The sequence below is a fragment of the Ostrinia nubilalis genome, chromosome 19 (assembly GCF_963855985.1).
Source record: "Ostrinia nubilalis chromosome 19, ilOstNubi1.1, whole genome shotgun sequence".
In the NCBI taxonomy this organism is placed as follows: Eukaryota; Metazoa; Arthropoda; class Insecta; order Lepidoptera; family Crambidae; genus Ostrinia; species Ostrinia nubilalis.
In genome coordinates, this window is record NC_087106.1 from 3,935,490 (window position 1) to 3,959,458 (window position 23,969).

The 23,969-nt window shown below is 36.7% G+C and overlaps 2 protein-coding genes across 3 annotated transcripts in view; both read right to left on the bottom strand.

Moving 5' to 3' along the window:
* The window catches only part of LOC135081102 (protein kinase C and casein kinase substrate in neurons protein 1), a 166,830-nt gene that overhangs the window by 100,168 nt on the left and 42,693 nt on the right, over positions 1-23,969 (bottom strand). The window lies entirely within an intron of this gene.
* LOC135081261 (uncharacterized) lies at positions 22,078-23,939 on the bottom strand. The gene is made up of 3 exons (XM_063976001.1): positions 23,463-23,939; positions 23,213-23,391; positions 22,078-23,128 (listed from the first exon to the last, which is right to left on the bottom strand). Exons 1-3 carry the CDS (start codon positions 23,790-23,792, stop codon positions 22,531-22,533), a joined length of 1,107 nt encoding a protein of 368 aa, XP_063832071.1. The 5' UTR covers positions 23,793-23,939; the 3' UTR covers positions 22,078-22,530.

Genomic DNA, 23,969 nt, shown 5'->3' on the forward strand with positions numbered 1-23,969 from the left:
TCGAGGGTGATGAGGTAATGCTTCTGTAAATGAGAAAGTAACTTTGTTTATTTTGTTACGTCTGAACTGTTGAAACGACTTTGATAAGTTTTAAGTATTAAGATTGGTCCTTGGAGAATAACATTAATCAATTGTTGCAAATAAAAACTAGAAGGTTAAAATAGGGATGGGAGACTGTATGAAGGGTTCTTCATCATATTCTATCCTAGATTATTTTTTAAGCCTGGGCGCAGACCACCGACTTTTAGTTGGCCGATAGTTGGGTGGGCTGTTAATCAGTATGGAGATGTATGAAAGTGCGCGCGCACATTGCAGTTCGATTTCTCAAGTTATTTATAATTTACAAGTAATCGGGTTGTCGGAAAAAGTATAATAAATAAAACTACCTTCATACATTTTCGTTAAAATGTTGTGATAGATGGTTTTTTTTTACAACTAGGTACGATGCTATAATTTAATGTGACTACTAAAACAAAAGCCTACAGCTAATGAAGGAGATCATCAGCCAAAACGCATTAGCGAATTAAACCGCTGCCACTCCTACTACCGTCATATTACTGACCATTAGCAGTTTGGCACGACCGGCTCAAACGGTGTCGTTAAGATTTTATGTAGTCCATAAAACAATCGGGTTCAATGACCTGTGGTCTACATTGAGATGAACCATCTTTTGCGGTTAAGAACCAATACCAGGGTTGTCACTTTAGGTTGATTTAATAAATTGGGTCAAGTTATTAGAACTGTTCTTAGTTAATATAGAGTTGCTAATTTCAGCACCCCAAGCATAACTTAGATGACAGCAAATAAAGTTGTACGTTTTCGCATCCTCTCTTGTTGGAAACATTTCGTATCAAACCTATTAGCCTGATATGTATCTGTAGACTTTGCCATTGCAGGTAGAGTCGAATCTACGACCTCAAACATTTAGAGCGAATGCTCTTACGCAACTCACTTATACATTGGTTATTCTATGTTTAATAAAATAAAAATTGCCAGCCCTATAACAAACCGCAGATAAAGGTCAGAGACGTGGATTTCGCGTCTCCCAGCTGTGTTCATTGTTTTATTTAAAATCGCCAGTAGGTACATCAGACTATGTACAGTTTTTCTGAAAAATATCACCTTTTGCGAGTCCAGTAGAAGTCTTCATCAGCGGGAAATCATCAGTTGACAAATAACTAGTAACGATTGGTAAAGGTCCAGTGGAGCTATCGTGACGGTCATGCACGTGAGCATCACACGATTTCCAATGTCAAGTAATCGAATAAATGGTCGAGACAGTTCCGCCACATCCGGTACAGTCGGCGTCAAATAGTCCGTCAAACACAAAATATCCGAAAAGTTCGCATCACGTCTTTGTTACAATTTACAATGTTGTTGGGTTGACAACTTTTTGGCTAATCTAGGTGTAATGAACTATTTGACGATGACTTTTTTTTTATCCACAACGAGGAAGCTCTTGGCCTGTATCTCACCTGATGGTAAGTGACGATCAGCCGAAGGTGGAAGCGAGCTTCACCCGGAATCCTCAACCACGGAGGAACTGGCTATCTTACCTCTAACTGCCGGAACACAACAATGCTGTTAACATTGTTGTTATGGCGACAGACTTAGGTAAGATGGTGGTAGCTAGCCAGGCGGACTTAGAACAAGCCCTACCACCAACCAAACCGAACAGAAAAATCTGCCCCCACTGGAAATCAAACCCGGGACCTCTGCGTCTGAAGCAGGTGGTCTTACCACTAGACCACAGAGGCGGTTAAAAACGGTGACTCTGACAGACGTAGCATTTCATCTCTCTGTATCTATGGCATTGGATCCCAAAGATTGGACCACGACCACGACGACCCAAATATTGGAAACGTTCCAATTTAATATTTTTAAGGAATCGGGGCATGAACAGTCAATTTATCAAACCAAACTACCTGGTCACAAACTAAGCAGCCACAAATCTCCGATTATAAAATGCCTGATCCACAATTTCCCTATCTTTACTGTACCTATAATTTTGCGTTCTTATACAATTGTAGGTTTAATCGAGCAAAGCAATAAAGTAGTCGTTCATTACACCATTCTGATAATGTAGCATTTAAATCGGTTTTCAACCTTCGACTTGCATTATAACCAATATTATTGCGTTCGGCACGCGTTCCGAATAACACAACGGTACTAAAATAATTGAACGACTATGTATGTGTAATTTGGACGTAACAATCACCTGCCACCATCTCTCTAGCAGTACAATTTCAACCTTGTTTTGTTTTACTGCTTCGGAATTGTCGGCTTAAAGATAAAATGATATCGCTCTAGTACTCTGGAAATATTGCAAACTATTAAGGCTTTGTAACATTGAAATTATTTTCTATAGCTTTAGTTATTGGAGTAAATTTATCTTTAACTGCAGTTAGCTTGTTGAGTCTTTTAGGCCCGATTCGACCAAACTTTTCCGAAATCCGAAATAAGTCCTGGTATAACTGGCACATTGACATTTTCAGTATGGGAAATAATTATGTCTAAATGTCGAATGACTGACGATTTATTCTGAGATTAATATTTACTCTTATTTAGTCGAATCCACCCTTAAACAAAAAAGTCTCTTTCTTGATTAAAATTTGCCAAAATAATATTAGTTCAGATTATAGGATTGTTATCAATCATGGTACAGGGGTACTAGAACTTATTGAAATAATATCAAAATCAAAATTATCTTTATTTGTATAGACTAATTAAATTAGTACTTACAAATTGTCAAATGCTCAGAACTTATACGTCATGTCTCATTCTTTTTTTGCTTATATCGCTTAGGTCATGGTACGAGGAGTTCATTCATTGAAAATATTCGCCAGGCAATTAAAATTCTTGCCTTTAACTCTCTCGATAAAAGTCGAATTATCTGGAACAGGAAAAGGGACCGATTATTTTATTGCTTTCGAGAAATCGAAACCATGACTTTTGAACACATTAATGTTATCAATCATGATAATGACAAATTAAACCACAAACGGTACATTAACACGTTTTCAGAAATTGAACTAATAAAAATTCCCATTAATGAAGATTTCGTAAAAAAATTGGATGTCGCATTATTTGGTAAGTACTGTATACTACATACAGGATGATACATTTTTAGCACCTTACCAGATCTCAAGGCAGATAGCTAGCCTAGATAGTATAGGAGTAGGATCTGTGGCAAAATAGAGGAGGCCAGCCATTGATAAAAAGTTGAAGTTTTTCAAAGGTCTCTCAAATTGTACAAAACAATAACCAAGGAAGGAAGTCAAAATAAGCTTGAATAGCCACTTAAACATTTAGATAAACAAAAAGCATTATCCAAATTGCCGGTTCTGGCTCAACAAACGCAGTGTTTGTACGCGTGCGCACCACCGTTAGTCCATTGTTTGTGCTCGTGCCGCCGCGACTTATAATGCTTCAAATCGTAGAACATAGCGTTTGAGTATTTTATACAGCCTTAACTACACATTTTCCAAATTAATTAATCTTGAATGTGATTTTGGAATTCTAGTTCGAACGCTAAAAGGATTTACAGAATTAACTGCATAAAATAAAGGAATATCAGTTGCACTGTACAAATGCAATGCTCGAGGCATCCTGCATGCTCGGAAATAATACTCGTCGAGCAGTGCATCAACTTCATTAATGAGAACGTACGGTAAAAATTATTCACACAAAATTTATTTAATAACAATCTATTTAGCGGTCGACTGACCTTAGAATGTTTGCTTTTTTCTGAAAAACTTAGCATCTATGTTAGGTAATCAGAAAAACATGACACACGATACTAACGCCCGTATTCACAAACATTACTATGATGAGGTCTCACAGTGCGCGTGGACGCACAGGGTCACACACGAACCAATCACAGAGCTCTATTCAAAGCGGTGCGTTCGATTTGCTGCTTCACATAAGCAAGTATCGTTTGTGAATGAACTGAACTAAGCCCATTGAACCTGTCCGCTAACCTCTCTTCACTTGCACCATTCCCAAGTAACAAGGGCCTGGTCCATTAGCGCTAAAAGAATTAACTTCAGCTAACGAGATTATCATCCGACTTCCGACTCCGAGCCGCATACACATGGCACTGTAGTAGACAGTACTTCATTAACACATTTGAGGATAACGTGCGCGGGAAGAGAGAACTGGTTAGCGAATTTGGGGCAGAACAGTTCAAGAGACCAATTGATTTATTTTGCAAAGAATGTGGTTCCGATCTGCAAGTCTCGCTTATGCCCGTTTTTATATGATCAAACGAACTTACCAAGTGAAGTTCGATCTGAATTATCCTGTTTTCGCCGAAGAGATTTATTTTACCGTGTAGTACCCCTGTACGACAAGCCAATCCGCACACAATATTCAGCGTAGTAGTAGTAAAAAACAAAAGAGCGGGCAACCCCACCCCTACCACGCTGTGGGCTCGGTGTCCGAGCGGTCTCATTATATTTAGAGAAGAGATGACATTGACGTTTACCTCCAGGGAGGAAGATATAGAAATCTTCGGGTTGGGAGGGACCTTAAATCTCTTCGGCGAAAACAGGATAATTCAGATCGAACTTCACTTGGTAAGTTCGTTTGATCATATAATTATCCTGTTTTCGCCTCCGAGATTTATTTTACCGTGTAGATGTTTAGAGCATGGATCAATGTCCATGTTAAATGGTTAAGAGAGTAAATGTCAATGTACTAAATACATAATAAAGCAATATTTTTGTATTATAATCGTATTGCATCACTTATTCATAACAATAACAAGTATCACGGTCTCAACAAGATTTTGTTCATTATAGAGTATTATTATATACATTTATTTGTACTTCTATTAACTGTTAAGTACGACTACTGATTGTAAAAAGTTGCCAAGACAGTTGACAGAGCATCCTGTCTATCCAGCACACTGGCTAATTGTGTCAACGTTGACAGCGGCGCAAACCGCAGGCAATACTGCCGCGTGTCGCGTGCTGTGTGGGCCGAACACCCTCGTGTCGACACTCCTTTCCTATATGTATTTATCCAGTTTCATCTCAGAACTGAGCTTGACGACGGTAGTGGTTAACACCGAATCGATCACAGTGACTGCAAGACTAACAGCTGATTGTTGTAAAATATAAGCTCACTTGCATTTTAATTAAATAAATAAATAATGTGGTTAATTAAAACTTATTAATTTATTTGGATACAGTTTGACCAGTATTCCAAAACAGTATTAATTTGGATTCCAAGTAACACTGTTGCGAGGAAAAAGTTTGGTTTCTATTTAATAGCACCTTTTAATAGCAATCTTTTGATTCTTGAAACCTGACCTATAAATTATAATATTTATTTAAATAATTATATATTTCAATAAATTATATGATTTCACTAACGATATTGCTAAGCGGTGGTTATTTAATGTTATTATAGGATGCACCCGACTTTAGAATATGCTAAGAAAATAGAGTAAGGTAGGTACAATAAAAAATATTTATTTGTCAGTCATTTGGTGTAGTGGTTTCGAAACGGACTACTATGCCGAGAGGTCCCGGGTTCGATCTCCGGCCGGGCAGAAATTGAAATGATACATTTTAATTTCTGTGATGGGTCTAGGTGTTACTATGTATAATATGTACTTATGTATATAAAAACTGTATTTAAGTATGTTTATATCCGTTGTCTAGGACCCATAGCTTTGCTCAATTTGGGACTAGGAGCGTAGTGTAAAATGTCGAAGGAAGGATATTTATTTATTATTTGCGGAGTGTATAGCGGAGTCTGGTACGTTTTGTTTGATCCACGACTGCCAAATACAAAACTCACTGCCAAGGAAAGGTAAGCTTAAATGGGCAATATGGTACTACTGATGTACCTGTTGCCCCAGCATTCTATTTTTTTTATTTTTTTATTTATTTATTTTTTAGTGAAAAAACGTATTAACGTCTAAAAAAAAATGTTCGCCATTCTAAGGCGAATTAATTGGAATTAATTCATGTTAATCGTGTAGAAATCTCTACGCCAGACGATAAAATATGAATTATGACTAAATATCAAACAAAGTTCAAGAAACAAAAAATAGGTTTATGTCATGTACTGAAACCAAAGCGTCTAACATTTTCTGAGACAATATTAAACCAAGCTCCTACTCCGTGTCTTTATTCAGACACCTTGATTCAGTCAGCTTCAGTATTATGACTGTGATGATTGAATTTTTATAATCATGCTAAGAAAAAATAACAAAATACTAATTCTCAATTTATACTTCATAGAAAGGGAAGAAAGACTCATTCATTATTATGAGTTTGTGGCAGCGTTATCGATTCGTAAAATAATATCGCATTATTTTTTGGTATTATTAAAAAATGTCCTTAATCTAAACTAAAGGTTACAAGTAGTGGTAGTACTGGTAGGTACCTACATAATACATAGTTTATTTTATGTGGTTGATTCGTTCTTTGACTGACCAAAGTCCACTAGTCCGGTTGTTATTACAAGCGGCCCGATTTCTTTTTTGATGCGTCAATAATTTTCTATTACATTGATTACAATGTAATTATTATTGTGTTATATTTATAAAGGCATAGTTATTATCGCTTTAACGCATAATAAGATACTTTGCTTGTCTAAAAGATTTAGCAAGATAAGAAATGATTCAATGTATTTCATGAAGTCGCATCTCTTCTTATGAGAATTCTAACGTTATACATAAATAATTTATACGAACCAATTGTAAAACAGTACATGGAGTTAAAACTGACCTTTTTTTTTTTATAGTAAATAAATAATAATAATGATGATGAAGCCTTACTTTGTAAGACTATCAATAGTATTATTAGCATTAATCATATTACATTGATTAGTAGGTACAAACCTACATAATAATGTTTTTCCAATACAAGAAAAAAATGACGTCATCTTATATACCGATACCGATACAGTTTAAGGAAGCTCTTAGATTTTATCTATTATTCATAGATACAAGCTGGTGAGACGTCATGAATAAAAAAAATAAACTTTGTAAAAATATCAGGGCTAAAGAAAGGCCGCAAAGAGACAAACAAAAATGTTGCCTGTTTGTTCAGATACAAAACAAACATCCGTTAAAATAAGACCATAATTCTATTTGCTTTTCAGTGGCTATCGTGTTTATGTAATAAACATATATTAATAAGTTTCTTTAAACCAAATGAATCTTTTGTTAAAGTTTAATTGCGGTTAAAATATCATCCCTTTTGAAGTGCTTAAACCACATAAACTTTGTTTAGCATCTTATATAAACACTATCTAAGTCCACCATCTAGGAACATTTTTTTTTTTTTTTTTTTTATCAAGTGGGTAATCTCAGAATGTACTCGTGTCGACGGATGCGATTAAGAATATTCTTAATATCAACGTCTCTGCGCCGACGTGTATAATTATTTGTTATGTATAATTAATTATGTTTACTCGCATGGTTATGATGATTATGAAAAAAATCATCTGGGTTCGAATCGGGAATCGAATAGGTATCTCGGTACAATAAATTCTGTAACCGGAATATTAGGTACATTGCATTTAAAATAACAATATTTTAAGCGGCCAGCACATACCTGTACATAGATGGCGCGTCGTCTAGGGACGCGGGTTACCTTGGTGTTCTGGTCGGTCTTTAATGGCGCTTCCCGCGTTGCGCTGGCAGCGCTGGGCATGCGGCGGCGGCGGCGCGGCGCTGCGGCGTAAATAACGGCGCCTGCGCTTGTGGAAGGCGGCGTGGTTGCGCCGCGGGCGGGTGATAGGTCTTAGCCCATCATACCATACAGCAGGGCGTAGCTTGTCGGTACGGCCTCTGTATAAAGCCTCGATTCACACAGTTATGCGAACGGCTAAAGCTTAAATTATATATTCAGTGCAGCAGCCTGGATTAGTTGTCATATCAAATAAATACCTCTTTTCCCGTTTTAGAGGATTATAATGAGTTATAGTTGTCGACCGTCGATGTAATTGGTCGACCGACCGGAAATGTAGAAAGATCTTTGTAAGTTTCCAACAAAAAAATGTGAGACTGATAAGTACTCACAATCACAATGTCAGTTAATATGAGTCGTTGCATAGAAAAAACGACATATTGTCATACTTCATATATAAAGTAGGCATTTATTTCCACTTCGACTCGGTTCGGTCAACAAACCGGCCTAAGGTTTATTTAGAATCTTTTATTCTGACCTTATAATAGCAAGTAATGAATCTACATAAATGCACTTTGAATTTTGATCTGATACTTATTTCTTTCTTACTAGAATTTGTATTGAGACCAATATCGATTGGTGTAATGTATAAAAATACGAAACAACAAAATTATTCAGTTACCCTTTGTAGCATTGAACAATGTGTATGGCCACAGGGTCATCGGTCGTTATAAAAGCAGGCGGAGGCTCGACTGGGGCGAGTGCGTCCGCGGCGCCGGGTCATCATGCTCCAAGACGGTTGATGGTTCATAAGGTGTAAGGCCAAGAAGGCAAGCTCTTAATGTGGGTAGTTTCGTACAAACGCAACATTTTTCTGTATGAGCTCATTATGTTCTGTTTTTACGGCTTTTAAAAATGGCCGAAAAGAAGATACTTAACTCGTAAAAGTGAATAATATTACAATACCTGGCTATCTCGGTAGTTAATATCTCGTTTTTACTCGCTAGAGCAAAAAACGGCTACTGGTTAAAAAATAACCGAACATAAAGTGGCTGCTGGTTAATATCTCGTATTAACGCTACTGGTTAAAAAATGACCCGCAAAAATGACCGAATATAAAGTGGTTGCTGGTTAATATCTCGTATTAACTCGCTAGAGCAGAAAATGGCTACTGGGTAACATCTCGCATTACCTCGGAGAAAAAAATGGCTACTGGGTAACATCTCGCATTACCTCGGAGCAAAAGAATGGCTACTGGGTAACATCTCGCATTACCTCGGAGCAAAAAAATGGCTACTGGTTAACATCGCGCGTTAACTTGGAGCTAAAAATGGGTCAAAGTTACGCGTCGTGTCACAACGCTTATAATAAAAATGTACGAGCACTTACACAAAATAGTTGTTACAACCAACCTTGTGTTGGGTCTAATTCTCGTCACTACACTGCACAACTTAAAATAATTACGTTTTTTGTCGGTAAAAACGTCCTGGTGACGTCACTTAAGCATTTTTCTTATACTGCGTGCGGTCGTTGCGCGTGCGCACAAAGGAATGAGACCGCTCGGACACCGAGCCCACAGCGTGGTAGGGGTGGGGTTGCCCGCTCTTTTGTTTTTTACTACTACTACGCTGAATATTGTGTGCGGATTGGCTTGTCGTACAGGGGTACTACACGGTAAAATAAATCTCGGAGGCGAAAACAGGATAATCACCATCAATCACTAATTTTTAAGTGACCCCTCTGGTAACACATTTACAGGAATTTTGTTTTCAAAGGGGTCACTTAAAAATTAGGGATTAATGGTGAAAACTGGCATTAGTCACCCCAATTCGTAAGATGTCCATTACATAATTATTTCAGAAACTTTTCACTGTCCACTGTTCGCCGTAAGCTTAACATGAAACACCACAATGCACACTCTCGCTTTTAAACCGGCATCTACCAGATACCTTCTTGAATGAGGGCATCGGTCCATCTAGAAGGCGCACGTCCTACGCTACGTTTGCGGTCGCCCTTCACATATCGATTCGCAATATTTTGCCGTAAACATCTACCCACAAGATTGGGTCATTACTCATATTTATCCAAGACACGCAAGTCAATATCTTGATGGAAAGTAAAATAGAATTAATTTGTTGATTTTACATACAGTAACATGCATCAGTTAGAATTTAATATGAACACGCGCAAAAGAAATGCTACGGGTGTGAGATCATTCTAAAACCTGAGTGTTCAAGGAGGAAAGTTAAATTCAAATTCTATATTGCTATTTCATACGTTACAGTAGGATCTTCAAAATAATATGGGACAGAATAGTTAGGCGATACACAGCAGATAGAGCCAAGTGATTATGGCCTACTATACTATGAGGGTGAAATCGTTTTAAAGAGCGGATAGTGACAACGCTTTAGGGTGGTGGATTCGACCAAACAAGAGTAAATATTAATCTTAGAATAAATCGTCAGTTTTGACATATTTCCCATACTGAAACTGTCAATGTGCCAGTTATACCAGGAGTTATTCCCGGATAAAAGTTTGGTCGAATCGGGTCTTAAATAATTAAAAATATACAGTATGCGTTATGTAACAATACATAGCAACATCAAGTAACTAAGTAGTTTTATTATCACGCTAGCCACTAAATTAAACAGTTTTATGACCATGTCCATTGACATTCGTGATTGGCAGTCGTCACGTTTTTTACGTTGAACACGGACCAAGTGTTCGCTTAGCATAAACTTTCCACGGATTTGAGAAATAAAAAACAAAACACTGTCAATTCAGACACTGTTTTTACTTTATTGTACGGCGTGGTGGTGACATAGGTTAACAAAATTTCACTTTCGTTAAAAAGAGGCTGCGTCAGCATGATTTCTTTAACGCAGTCATAATAAGAAAATAAAAGCACAAGACATTATTTAAAATTATTGTCTTATAAGAAAACTTCATTTGAAATCATTTCAGTTGAAAACACTAATCATAAATCATGCTATAGCAGCGAGATATCTACTTACTTCAAAAATACCTTTTACCTTGATTTTCTAATTAACTTTTATTTTACACCATAGTAAATTAAATGGTATCCCATGAAATAAAATGTAAATCGCCATAGTCATAGCTGAATGGTCGCCTTGACATGAGTCTAAACTTTTACAATTACCGAGCCTTTGTCCGTGGTTTGTGAAGATTTTCGCCGCCAATACTGTTTGTACTCTGTATTGAATAATGCCGGTCGGTGGACTGTCCGCGGGTATTGTGCGATTTGTATTGTGTCCGTCACGGTTCGCAGCCAAGGGCATTTCAGCTCATTGGAACACTGAGGAACTCATATTTTTCAGACTTCTACATAAGTAGAATAAGGTAATAATTGATAAAACTGGGCCTTCACTGCTTGGGTTTTTATTGGTGGTCAAGCTTGTAGATCCTGGCTACACAGGAGTTGCAGCGGTGGGGATAGTCTCGATAGAGTAATGATTGCTTTTAGTTGTTTCGCAAGCAAAAATAGAAGATGTTTTTTAACCTAAATTTAAAAGTCACCCTTTTCGATGGTCCCGAAGTAAAGTCAGTTGTTACTTTCATAGTCATATTCTTAAAAATAATGATATAGCCGAGACCAAGAGTGAAACTAAATATCTTCATTACATTTTAGGTCTAAAGTTGGCGTTTATTTTGTCAACAAGTCAGCCAGCGGTTAAATTGTGTAGAGAGCCTAAAATCTGCGGTCGTAAAAACACAAATGAGGTTGAAAACATCAAAAGCGTTTAACAAAATAAACACAACCACAGGAAAAGCGTTAACACCTCCGCAGCACACGTGTTAACAAAATAACGGATTTTGAAGCAAGAACACCTAATTCCACACATTGCTACGGGGCGAGAACTCACAATTATGTTGTGAAAACAATTCGGCACTCCCATTTAATAATGTTGTTACTTCACACAAACTTTCGCTGGCATTTCCCATTATTTTCATCATGGCGTAAGCTTGACCTCACCTCAGGTGACCACAATACAAGTGGGCAGTAACTTGCTGAAGACTTGTAACTTTTGCAATATGCGATTATCAAGATTGTTTGGCAAAATATCTACGCTTTATCGGGTGATAATCAAATTGGGATGTAGTTATTTTTAATGTGAACATAATAACATCTAACAATAGCCACATGAGTTTGCAAAACAATGCTTCTCTCTCTATCAATATTTTAGATTAGCCCAACAGGAGACGCCATGTCGTTTCCCATAGAAAGTAGGATGTTCAGGTTTTCCTGAATTTGAAATGTTTCGGAAAACTTTTTTTTCTTCATAAGATCCTTCTTCTGAAATTAATATTATAATACAGTTCAGTCGTGTACGGTTAGGCAAAGAAATATAATTCACATAGCCCAGCACAAATGTAGAGCGGTGTAAGTTCAAACATGACTTACTGACGCTACTGTGGTAATCAACCGCACTTATGCGACGCCCATCATTAATAAACATAATATCATTATTTGCATACAAATTCACAACTTGGTTTAGCATTCCGCTGACATAGACGAGACCTCTATAAATCTCGGCGATTGTTATTTTGTTATTATGAACGGACGACAACACATTAAGCTTTACACAGTGGGATCTTATGTACCTGTAACAGAGGCTATTTTGCAACAAATATTGGATAGTTTGTTGCGATTTCTGTAAGAGTATCTCGAACGTCTCTGGGAAACGCCTCCTACTAAAAAGTCGATTGGTATTCAAGTTTGGTCTGCTACCCTAGTGTTAGATTACGATATTCCAGATATTGTAATCCAATGTTTTGTGCAGACGACTGCGCGGCAAGCTTCACTGCGGCATCTTATGCGGTTGGAATAGATAATAGAGGCGATTTTGCAATAAAAATGTATAATCTGATGTGCTGTTGCCTGTATCGTAGCTTTATTATCTGGTGGGTGGTTGATACTAAAATAAAATAAAATTTTCCGGTCAGTTTCCATTTATCTTTTTGTGATTTTATACAGTTCTGGAAAAGCCACGGTCGTGTAGTTTTAACTACACTGTATGTGTTCTACATATTCAACCTTTTTCTTGCTACCAACCGGTCAACCTGGAAATCATTGGGGAAGGTCTATGTTCAGGAGTGGACGTCCTGATGCTGAAACGATGTATCTACAATAATATTGTAGTTTAATATACGTGTATTTTTCAGTAGGCAAGCTTTAATTTCTTCGTTTTCAATACACACGAACTCTAACAAAAGTAGGTATTGAATCTTTGCAATTACAACTAGTTTCGCTCTTGTCCGTTTTTTATAGGTTTGCTTTTTCATTCAGCAGTGTGGGCGTCAAAGAAAGTGGTTCGGTGTCAGGTGTATTGATTTCTTGTGGGCGAACCGGTAATTAACGGTTTGATGAATTGATTACCGAAGTGCAGGACAATTAGAAGATCTGTAGATAATTTTTAGTCATTTTAATGCTCAAGGATTAAGATAGTCGCTGATGCAGACGGGTGCAGAACTGCAGACGACGGCCATAAGACGTAGTTATTAACATTTAAAAAGGTACAGCCGCCATTTTTCGTGTGTAAAAATGGTGCTACTGGTCGTGGTAGGGCAAGCTATATTTTGGGACGTGTAAAAAGCGCTTTTTAAAAGCTTACTGGCAAATAATAAAATGAGTTTTGAGTTTAGGAAATATCCACACAGGGTGGTAATAAAAGCTTGATACCTTCCATTTTCTATACTAAAAGAGAATCTCTTTCAACAACTTTTGGTTTGAATCGCAAAGGCAAACATTAAAATGTTTCGCAACCAGCAAGTCACTAATATAGGCATAATGGCCGTAATAAATGGGCTCTTATCTTGACGTTCGTCAATTTAACAGCGAAGAACGTCGTTTGGGCTCGCAGTGGGTGTCTAAACTGCTGTTGCCGGTGTGGGCACATACTTAGGAAAGTGGAGGAAATTTGGACATTTCGGTTACTTACGCCCGTATTCACAAACGATGCTTGCTTAGGTGAAGCAGCAAATCGAACGCACAGCGTTGAATAGAGCTCTGTGATTGGTTCGTGTGTCATCCTGTGCGTCCACGCGCACTGTGAGACCTCATGGTAATGTTTGTGAATACGAGCGTTAATAATATTTACCTACATCAAGATAATCATATGAACTAGTAACAAAATCCTGTAATAAATTACTTTGTATTCTCCAGGACACATTCCATAACTCTACAGTGGTAGAAGAGCAAGCAAATTACAGACCACAGATTTTCATCAATAAACTACTGTTTGCCAGATAGGCACTGCTTAACTGCCTACCACACGTTTTACGTGGTAACTTAACTATAGTACCTACTTACATATACATCATTAGAAGAACACAAATGCCGCAATCTTTACCTTGATTTGCTATTGTCTGTAGATAACTAGATACAAAGATTTTCAAATCATATTCCATCTTAAAGCTAAACATAAAGCATTTACAGGCACTAACAATAAATAAACACGTCAAAACATACCAAGATTATTTATATACCTTTGACCTTAAAGAGTAATATTTCACAGAACTACAAACGACTTAAATCAATAGCTGAAAACGACGTCATCTTACGCCACCTGTTCTAAAGTTAAATAATAACTTGGTTTGTAATTAAAATAATAACACGTGTTCAAACTATTAGTCACCAGTGTTATGATCGCATCGCTTTCACCTTGATCCTTCGTGCCGGATCGTATGTATGTTAATGTGTGGATGAGTCAAATGTGATACACTGGTCCAGGTATTTAGCTTCGGTAAATAATTTTACATATTGGCTATATCCGTCTCTTTTACATATTGTTACGCCAGTCTTAAGTGTCATCAGAGTGAGCAAGAGTGACTGACGAACGACTGGCTGTGTAAAATTATGATAAATATTAATTTTAATAATTTGTAAGATCACAAGAACATTATAATATCGATGTGACAAGTTGTAGTCAACAGCACAGACTAATTTAGTTGCAAAATAGCTCTACACAACATGCCGCTATGTTTGGAATTGCCGCTGTCCGTCGCCTTCGCATTATTTCTACTGGTTAAGATAAAGATACAGTAAATATCGTGTATCAACTGTGACAACATGGTGGGACTAGCAAGAAGTAGAAAGGTATAAAATCCCGCGAGTAAACTTTATAAACGGGGCGGGTGGAGCCTGAATGCGGGCAACGCAGGACCATTTATTGTGGAAAACGTTGGAGGAGGCCTTTGTCCAGCAGTGGACGTCATTTGGCTGAAACGAACGAAACTGGCAACTCTTGGTTGCCGATCGCCATTGCTTAAAACTAGCATATCCGCAGCCTTTACACTGCCAATCAAGTACTTTCGTACGCTTCAAAACCAATTACCAAACTCTATCTGCCGCTGTGTACCGGCGACAGGCGGTTTAATAAATGAATTTCCCACACGTTCACACTTTCGCGTAAGCGTGGTGTGCAATATCCAATTTACTCGACAATCAGGGCTGTCAACACTGGAAAGGTCCAATAATTGGTTTGTGTTTAATTTAGGTTCGCTGGAAAGAGATTCCAACATTTGTATTTTTTTGTTCCAGTTTGTTGTACAATAAAGCAATATTTAGCTGTGTTTTTCACGTTTGTATCACGTGTATTTGTGTATTTTTCATTAAATTAAATGCCTAAGTGAACTTGCAATGGGTTCTTCTTTTCAGCCAAATGACGTCCACTGCTGGGGAGCCCTTCTATAAGGATTTGTACAACGACCAGTCCTGCAATGTACAATGCTCGTCGTCAAGTGCTTCTGTCCACCGGAGTCCTACTGACACTAAATCATCCAGCCCGTGATCGCCACATTGTTTGCTATACCGGATAAGTTTCCGAGATAACATTAACAGTGAGTTATCACAATACATCCTACACAATCATAAAAGCTAATATAAAAAATACGTCCGATAAAATGTAATCTAAGCAAGATTAAATTCTTCACTTTATCCCTAAATATTCGATGCGTGCCAACCCTAGTAATGTAGAGACGTAGGTAGAATATTATCAAGATAATCACCCTATTATGTTTGCGCACTTAATTATAATCTTAAGCATTTATTGAAGTTATTACTTCGTCAAACTTTACGCTAGTATAATTTTTATTGTGTCGACGCATTTAATAGGAAGAAAAGCTTATGGTGTCGGTCGTAAAATTGTGGAAAACCGTTCATTTATGATGTAAAACTTAAGACTTAGTTGAAAAAGTTGGATGTTTTTAACTCTAGCTACACTGGAAGGTTTTTATTTATCCAAGGAGAAACTTTGTATGAAAAACTTTAGACTTAACGTAAGAAAGGGTAGGGGAGATCCAGGAATCAATTTCTCTGAACCTAAGACAAATTATCGAGCTAGCAACTTCGTGAATTCGTTACTCTTTCGACACTGTACACAGTTGGCGGGAAATTGTCAGAAGAAGTATTGTCACTCTCCTCATTCAGGTATTCTTTCCCCAGTCTCATTTAATTAATTAATTTTCGTAGATCTCCTATTGTACAAACAATTGCACGTGAGACTGCAATTTATTGAAACGCGCTTGTGATTTTCTCATAGACTGACGTTTATTCAAATAGAAGGCAGTTAGTCAAGAACTTACACTAGAGGGCACCACTATTATTTTGTTACACAGATTAAGTATAAACTTCAACACCCTCTCTTAACAAAATAACACTGTACTTACATCTAAGTGACTTTTACTGATAGGAATTAAATTTTACAAACAACAGTATTTAATTTATTTTACACTACATAATCCCATCATATCAATAAACTTGTAATGCTTGGTAGCACAAAGACCTTTAGTAAATATGTCAGCTGGCATGGAAGAAGTTGGCAAATAATTAATTTTAACTTTATTATTAGCGACACATTCTCTAGTAAAATGGTGTCGCACATCAATGTGCTTTGTTCGTTTATGGAATAACGGATTATAAGCTAATTTCAGAGAGCTTTGGCTGTCAGTATATAAGCACAATGGTATGTCTTTATCAGAAGCATGTAGTTCTAACATTATATTCTTTAGGTAAATCGCTTCTTTGCATGCCTCTGATAAAGCCATGTACTCAGCCTCTGTACTAGACAGGGCCACTGTTCGCTGTTTGCGAGATTCATAACTTACAATACATCCTGATAACACAAAACAATAACCCGTGTAAGATCTTCTATCTATATTGCAAGTTGCCCAGTCTGCATCTACAAAACCTTGTAATTCTTTATTATTTTTTATAAATTTTAACCCAAAATTTTTAGTCTTTTGCAAATATCTTAATAACCTTTTTAACCCTTTAACGCACACCCTAACTTTTTTTTTAATTCGCTATATTTCTAAGTGGATATAATATTCTATAGCGTTATTTATAATAACATGTATTAATAAAATTATCAGAAACTAGATATTTTACGAGAAAATCAAAAAAAACTAGTGGTCAGTATACTGACCACTGACCGTTCTGCATCACTAAAATCACCACTATTCCTGTGAAATCACTGGCCAGTAAACTGGACACTTATAAAAAAACCGGTTATTTTTATGTAAATAACATATTAAACTAAATAAAATGATTGCGTATTTAGTTATCAATCTTTAATTAGCCTAAAAACATATTATTCAACAAAGTATCAAATATAATGATTGTATTTCTTCTTTTGAGCCAAAAATAACATGAAACAAATAAAATTAAAAGTTTCGTCAACTAAATTAAACATTAAATAATAATTTAGAGACAATATTATGTTATAAAATAAAAAAACGTGAATGAAAACTCAATAAACTCAGGATTATTATATACATTATACACAAATATACATAATTTTGTATGAAAAAATACCTAAACAGTTATAATAATGAGGTTTAACTACCGAACCCGTATATTTGGGCTTATTATGTTATTGTATTATAAAAATTAATAATATACTCAGTATAAAACAATATAATTTGTGTGTAAAAATCAAAATATATAAATATGAGACCACCTCAAATTCACATGTGTAATTTCTACACAAGGCTTTTTCAACACACTAGTCTGTTTTTAATTGCAAAAATAACATGTTTATTTTACGGTTTTCGACTATATTTTCACGTGATGATAAAGTATATACTATAATATTATTATTTTACTCATCTTCTTTACGAAGAAATGTTTTTACATTGCACTACACTCGGAAATATGTATCGTCTGCTTGCAATGGCAGCAAATACTAGTACGGGTGTGCACAGTGGCCAGTTGACAGGCCACCTTAAAAAAGAGCGCGAATTTTTTATTGCGTGCGACGTCCTTGTAGTAGGGAATTTAGTGCAAGAACCCCTCCACTTTGGTATAGAAGGCTCATTTTTGCACCAGTTGTTCTTTGGGTGCTCCTGAGTAGATTTCCGTCGGTAGACATCGGGAGCCCCCCCTGTGGTAGCAGGGGGAGGGGGGGCAAGTTTCCTTCTGCCGCGCTTCACTTTAAGGCCCATATCTTCAAAACTATAGGTATTAGGGCAAGTATGGTGTCATTTTCGGATAATTAAAGGATGGCGAATTCATTTCTAGAACAAACTTTTTGCCTTGTCATACAAAAAAATAGAAATATTGAGAAAAAATCACAAAAACTAAAAAGTATTTTTTTAAATAAACGTCGTTTACTTTTAAACCATTAGAGATAATCTAATAAAAAAAATATGTACTGAAAGCTACATTTACCAGGATTATAAATATATACCATTGTTGTATGGTACTTTTTTCGAAAAAAGTAGGTGAAAAAAATTTTTTCTTCAGGACACAGCGGGCGAATTTTACTGCGCGTCGGAAAAAAATATTTATTTTATCCATGAATTCATACTATTTGGTTCATAAGCAAGTAAGGATTATTATTTTAGAATTTATTTAGAGTTCCTGGCACATCAAGCTAACATGATTTTTATTTTTTCTTCAATTAATTTTGAACTCTATGTGTAAGACATAAGGTTGAAAATAGCTTAAATACATTTTAATATTGAAAATATCATAAGAAGAAAGCACTAAATAAAGAACTTGAATTTGTCTAAACGTCTAATGATTATTATTATTTTAATTAACACTTATTTCTACATACTATTATTGTACCAGTGATGTAACGGAAAGGTAAGTGTGAGGAAAGTGAGGGTTGATAATCATAGTACCTACGAGAGATTATTTTTAGCACAAAGGCTACGGCTGTGACCATTATAGTTGTTTGTTCAGACAGCACCAGCTTCTGTACTACTTCTTGCACTTACATCTCACCATTTCCAGGCAAGCTTCGGCAGCTACGGGCAAATCGGTCCATGTAGGCTCCATGTTGCTATCGACTCTGGTCCACCCCCAGGCCCCAACCAGTCGGGTAAAGGGAAGACTGAGTCGGTTGCTTGCAACTAGAGAATACAATCCCGGGATCCCGATTCCCGGGATCCCGGGATCCCGACCCTTTTCTGATCCCGAAAATCCCGGGACTGTACTTGGCTAATCCCGGTATTTTCGGGATTGATATAAACAGGTCTATTTTGAATTCTACGATCCCTTGCGCCTTGACTATGACCTTCCCTAGATTATACCTTAGCATACAATTATAATAACGATAAAAACAAAGCTAAGGTACGATACGGATACGGACTATACATACAGGTACGGCACTAATAATATCTTTTTCGTAGACCTTAGACAGGATCACAACTTGAGCTAACGCCACAAACCTCCCAACCCCAATTGACACTAAAGGAAAAGTTGCAGCTGGAAATTGATAAGAGTATGAAATGCCCAGATCCTGAAGTACATTGTCAAGCCCGATTCACTTTGTAAGTCATGATACTATTTAGTATCAGACGTGAAATGAGCCTGTTTGAAAATGGAGGAGTTCGTGGATATCACTTAGAATTAGCATATAAGTATCGATTTTTTTTTAAAGATTATTAGCAATTTGTATTGCACAAATCACTAATAGTCCCGTTAGCCCCTCGTGTTAAGCTAAATAAGCTTGTGTTACGAGTGGGCTCACTACAATAGTCGAAAAAGATTCCCTTGACGCCTACAACATATTTCGATCAAGATCTATCAAAATCTTGAAATGCGTTCGTTAGAATTACCTCGAAACCTATTTTAAATTTTTTGCCGAATGTTAAGCTTCAGTTGCTGCATGGTTGTTGGATTATAAAAGTATACTCTTTTCTTAAGGTAACACCACAAAAATGAATTTTCTAGAGTGAGATCAGGGCTTCCTGGTAGCCATGAGATGTCACCCCTGCCTGAAACTTTTTTTTTGTGGGAATTATCATCTAAATGCTCTCATTTGAAGTGTGACACGTAGCCCCATGATGATGAAATCAAGTGCTCCTGTCATAGCTTTGCGAATCTTGCAGCTTTGAAATCAAAAAGCTTTTCAGCCTACCAGTATAGCGGCCACCCTGTATTTTAGTATTATTGCAACTAACAATATTAAAAACATCATTTGAGAACTTATACTTAAGTTTTTTTAATGAGAACCCAATTCCCACAAGGCTGATCCCGGGATAGTCCCGGGATCCCGGGATTACCCATCATAAATCCCGTAATCCCGGGATTGAAAAACATGCTCGGGATTGTATTCTCTACTTGCAACTGACCCTATACGCGAACCCCTTGATATACCTCCTAAATTTTAAATAACTTGAAAAAATCATAAGGACATGATTACTGCCCTTGATATACTGCCCGTAACCGATTCTGATACAAAACTGCCTAGGTTTGTGGGCACTTACAGCACTCGTTCATAGTCAAACATGTAGTACATAATAGTAGGAGGTACTTGATCTAAAACAATACCAGTGGATTAATATGATAAGTGAGAAAAAAAACAGTGGATTGAGCTAATAAGTGGATAGATCTTGAACAAGGGACGACTAGAAAAGAGGACCAAAATCCCAACAGAACAGCCTAATCTGGTTTACTGACAGCTCCAAGCCAAGATGGCCTTGGGAAAGGGAGCGGGCGTCTACTGTAAACACGAACACAGTGAACGTTTAAGGAGGTTTGCTACAGTATTTCAAGCTGAATTCTACGCTATAATTGTGTGCACTAAAAAACAGGGGTGTAAAAAACGCAATATTTACATCCTTGAGCCACAGCCAGGCAGCACTCAAACAAAGCCATCGCCTCATTGAAGGTTGAGTCTAGAATTATTCTAGATGCAATCTTAAAGATGAACAAACTCGGAAGGCATGACAAAGTGTACCTGATGTGGGATACCTGGACATACAAGGATCGAATGCAATGAGAGAGCCGACAGTCCACAGCGAGACAAGGGTCAGAGACGATACCTATTGGGTCAGAAGAACTGATAGTATCTTTATCTAAAAGCTTACCTCATGGCCATAATATGGCCATATCCAAAAAGCACAGGGCTGAATGGGAAAGCTCTAACGCGATATAAGCCTCTCCAAATCATTCCTAAAGGGAAATACAGGGTCATGGAGAAAACTCATCAACGGTAAGCCCAAGCAATTACAGGTACGCAAACTGGGGAACAAACCACATGTCCCACAAAACGGGCCTAACAACAGAAGCTCTCGAACATTTGGAATACATGTGGGATCCATGAAACACTTAATACTGTAAGGATGTGTCTGCTTGGGTCAGCATATCCGGCATCAGAATACTATTAGCTGGCTTTCACTCAGACGCTTAATTCACCTAACTAATGGATAGGATTTTTTTGGATGATAGGAAATAAAAAAGGGAGAATAAAAATCCTAATGGCTCGCTGTGGACTACGCTTAGGTGTGGCCCTACATAAGATAACCCAGACAGCTTTGTATCAGCATTGGCTACTGGCAGTATATCAAGGGGTTCGTGTATAGGGTCAGTTGCAAGCAACCGACTCAGTCTTCCCTTTACCCGACTGGTTGGGGCCTGGGGGTGGACCAGAGTCGATAGCAACATGGAGCCTACATGGACCGATTTGCCCGTAGCTGCCGAAGCTTGCCTGGAAATGGTGAGATGTAAGTGCAAGAAGTAGTACAGAAGCTGGTGCTGTCTGAACAAACAACTATAATGGTCACAGCCGTAGCCTTTGTGCTAAAAATAATCTCTCGTAGGTACTATGATTATCAACCCTCACTTTCCTCACACTTACCTTTCCGTTACATCACTGGTACAATAATAGTATCGCTCATTTGGAGTGACAGTGACACAAATGCAAATAAGTTAACTTTACACCAGATCAGAATAAAGATTATTTCTAGGTTCAAAAGAAGATTCTGAAGCATTCTTAGGGCTAATTATTATTTTAAAATTGTTTTATTATAGCTAGAACTCTTGGTTCATAAATAACCACATTTTTTTTATTATTTACTACTCCAAAAACGGTAAAAAAAATTTTTTTTCGTTATAGTACTTACAAATGCGTCGTTGTTTCCCTCGGTGAAGACAGTTAAAGAAATTAAGTCGTTTGATTCTTCAAATAAAAGAACTTTATTTTTTAATAATATTCTGTTTTTATTATACTTATACAAAATTTTAAGAGATCTTTGACATAATATTATATGCACCAGCATAACGGAGTATTAATTTATGTACGACCATAACCAACACACAATAATAACAATGGATCCCTCACATTATACTTAAATTACATTTAAGAACTATTCAACATTTTGTAGACTAAGTACAGTCTTATCAGTTACTAATATGGCATGTTTAAATCACAGTCATTTACTACAATTATCTTAATGTTATATTATTGTCTTATTGCTTACACTCAATTAATAAAGAAAAGTTTTAACAGTTTTAGTCTTTTATCGTTATAATAAGTACGTAAATGTCTCACAGTTACAAAATAATCACGTAAATTAATAAAAAAATCTTTTATAAAGAAAAACAATTAGTATAGCTACTAGTAAACAATTAAAACAAGCTTTCGTAAAATCCAGAATAACATCTAGGAACAATATTTTTTTCTAGCAAAATACGCAAATCCTGCTTTTTTTGATCTGAAATTGCTATCTTTGAATTATAAGCTGGCTCTAGGCAAATATCTGTAATACTTAAATTAAAGTCAGAGCGTGTTTTCCTTAAATTTTTTGTGGGTTTTGTGCTTACTTGTTGCCATTCATCTGCGTAAGAGTACTTTATAGTGTAAGTGTCAATGCTTTTTACAAATCGAATAGCTTTTATTTCTGTTAATTTTATCGGATTGCCTTTTAGATCTTTGTTAATATTTAACCCAATATCCTCAAACAGCTTTTTTAGATCATAAAAATCGTCATAGTTTAGCTCGTGAACCACAAAAGGTTTACCAGTTTTCTTGGCATTCCTTACCAGTTGCACGTACTGGTGAGGACTGTAAATAGGACCAGATCTCTTTGCTCTTTTAATTGCCTTTTCAATCAGTGAGTGAGCGTTGTCACCCTCATTCTGGGTGTGGCCGCGAATCAAAAATTTGTGCGTGATTGACGTAATTGGTAGAGTTTCAACTGCATAGTAGTACATGCCAAGGAGAAACCTGAAAAAATAAATATAATAATTTTAAAATTTGGTAAAAACAATAACAATAAAATAAAATAAGAACATAGTGATTTTAACCAACCTATTCTTCTGCTGCCCACAACAATTATCCGAGTAAAATATAATGTTGCAATTAGGATGACGCTCTGAAATCTCTTTTAGAAACTTTAGTACACAGGACCCAATTTCAATAGCCCCTCGATTACCAAGCCCTTCGTGCCAGAAATAACAACTTGTAGTATTATCTTTTAATTCTGTGACCTAAAACAATAAAAATATTTATAAAAGGTGATTAAAAAAGGTTTTTTACTTCCACGACTCGAAATACTCACTGTAAAGTTTAAGCAATTTAGCTTAGATTTATAAAAAAACGCCGAGCTATTCCCAGTTGGAACCGGCATGACTGCTTGTAAATCGTATATTGCAACGACTGTTTCAGCATCGGTTTTAGTTAATGCTATATCATCGGTTTTCTCTTTTCTGCTCAATTCTTTTTGTCTAAGATGTTCTTCATAAGGTTCTTCTAATTTAAGTTTGTCTGATCCAATAGCATTTTTGTACGACTCGCAGAGATCACATTGGTCCTTCTTAGGGACAAAGAAGGATAAGTTAAATTCAGTGTTAAAAATTCTGTTATACATGTCATAAGATGCTACTGGCATTGCATCTCTATTCGATACGTAATTGCGATACAATTCCTTAATAGTTAGGCCACCGTCAATGAATTCACGACTTGTGTTAGCCCGAGTGTAGTGGCTCTCTATTCGGGGCACTGAATTAATGTGATCGCGAACTGACTGTACGATTTCCTCACCAACTTGATGATGATGAGAATGTTT

Bases quoted from the DNA above. Each gene is read 5' to 3' on its own strand.
- LOC135081261 (XM_063976001.1), bottom strand. From the start codon at position 23,792: ATGCCAGTAGCATCTTATGACATGTATAACAGAATTTTTAACACTGAA. The intron at 23,392-23,462 runs GTGAGTATTTCG...TTATTGTTTTAG, and splicing joins TAAATTGCTTAAACTTTACA to GTCACAGAATTAAAAGATAA. The intron at 23,129-23,212 runs GTTGGTTAAAAT...TTATTTTTTCAG, and splicing joins TGTGGGCAGCAGAAGAATAG to GTTTCTCCTTGGCATGTACT.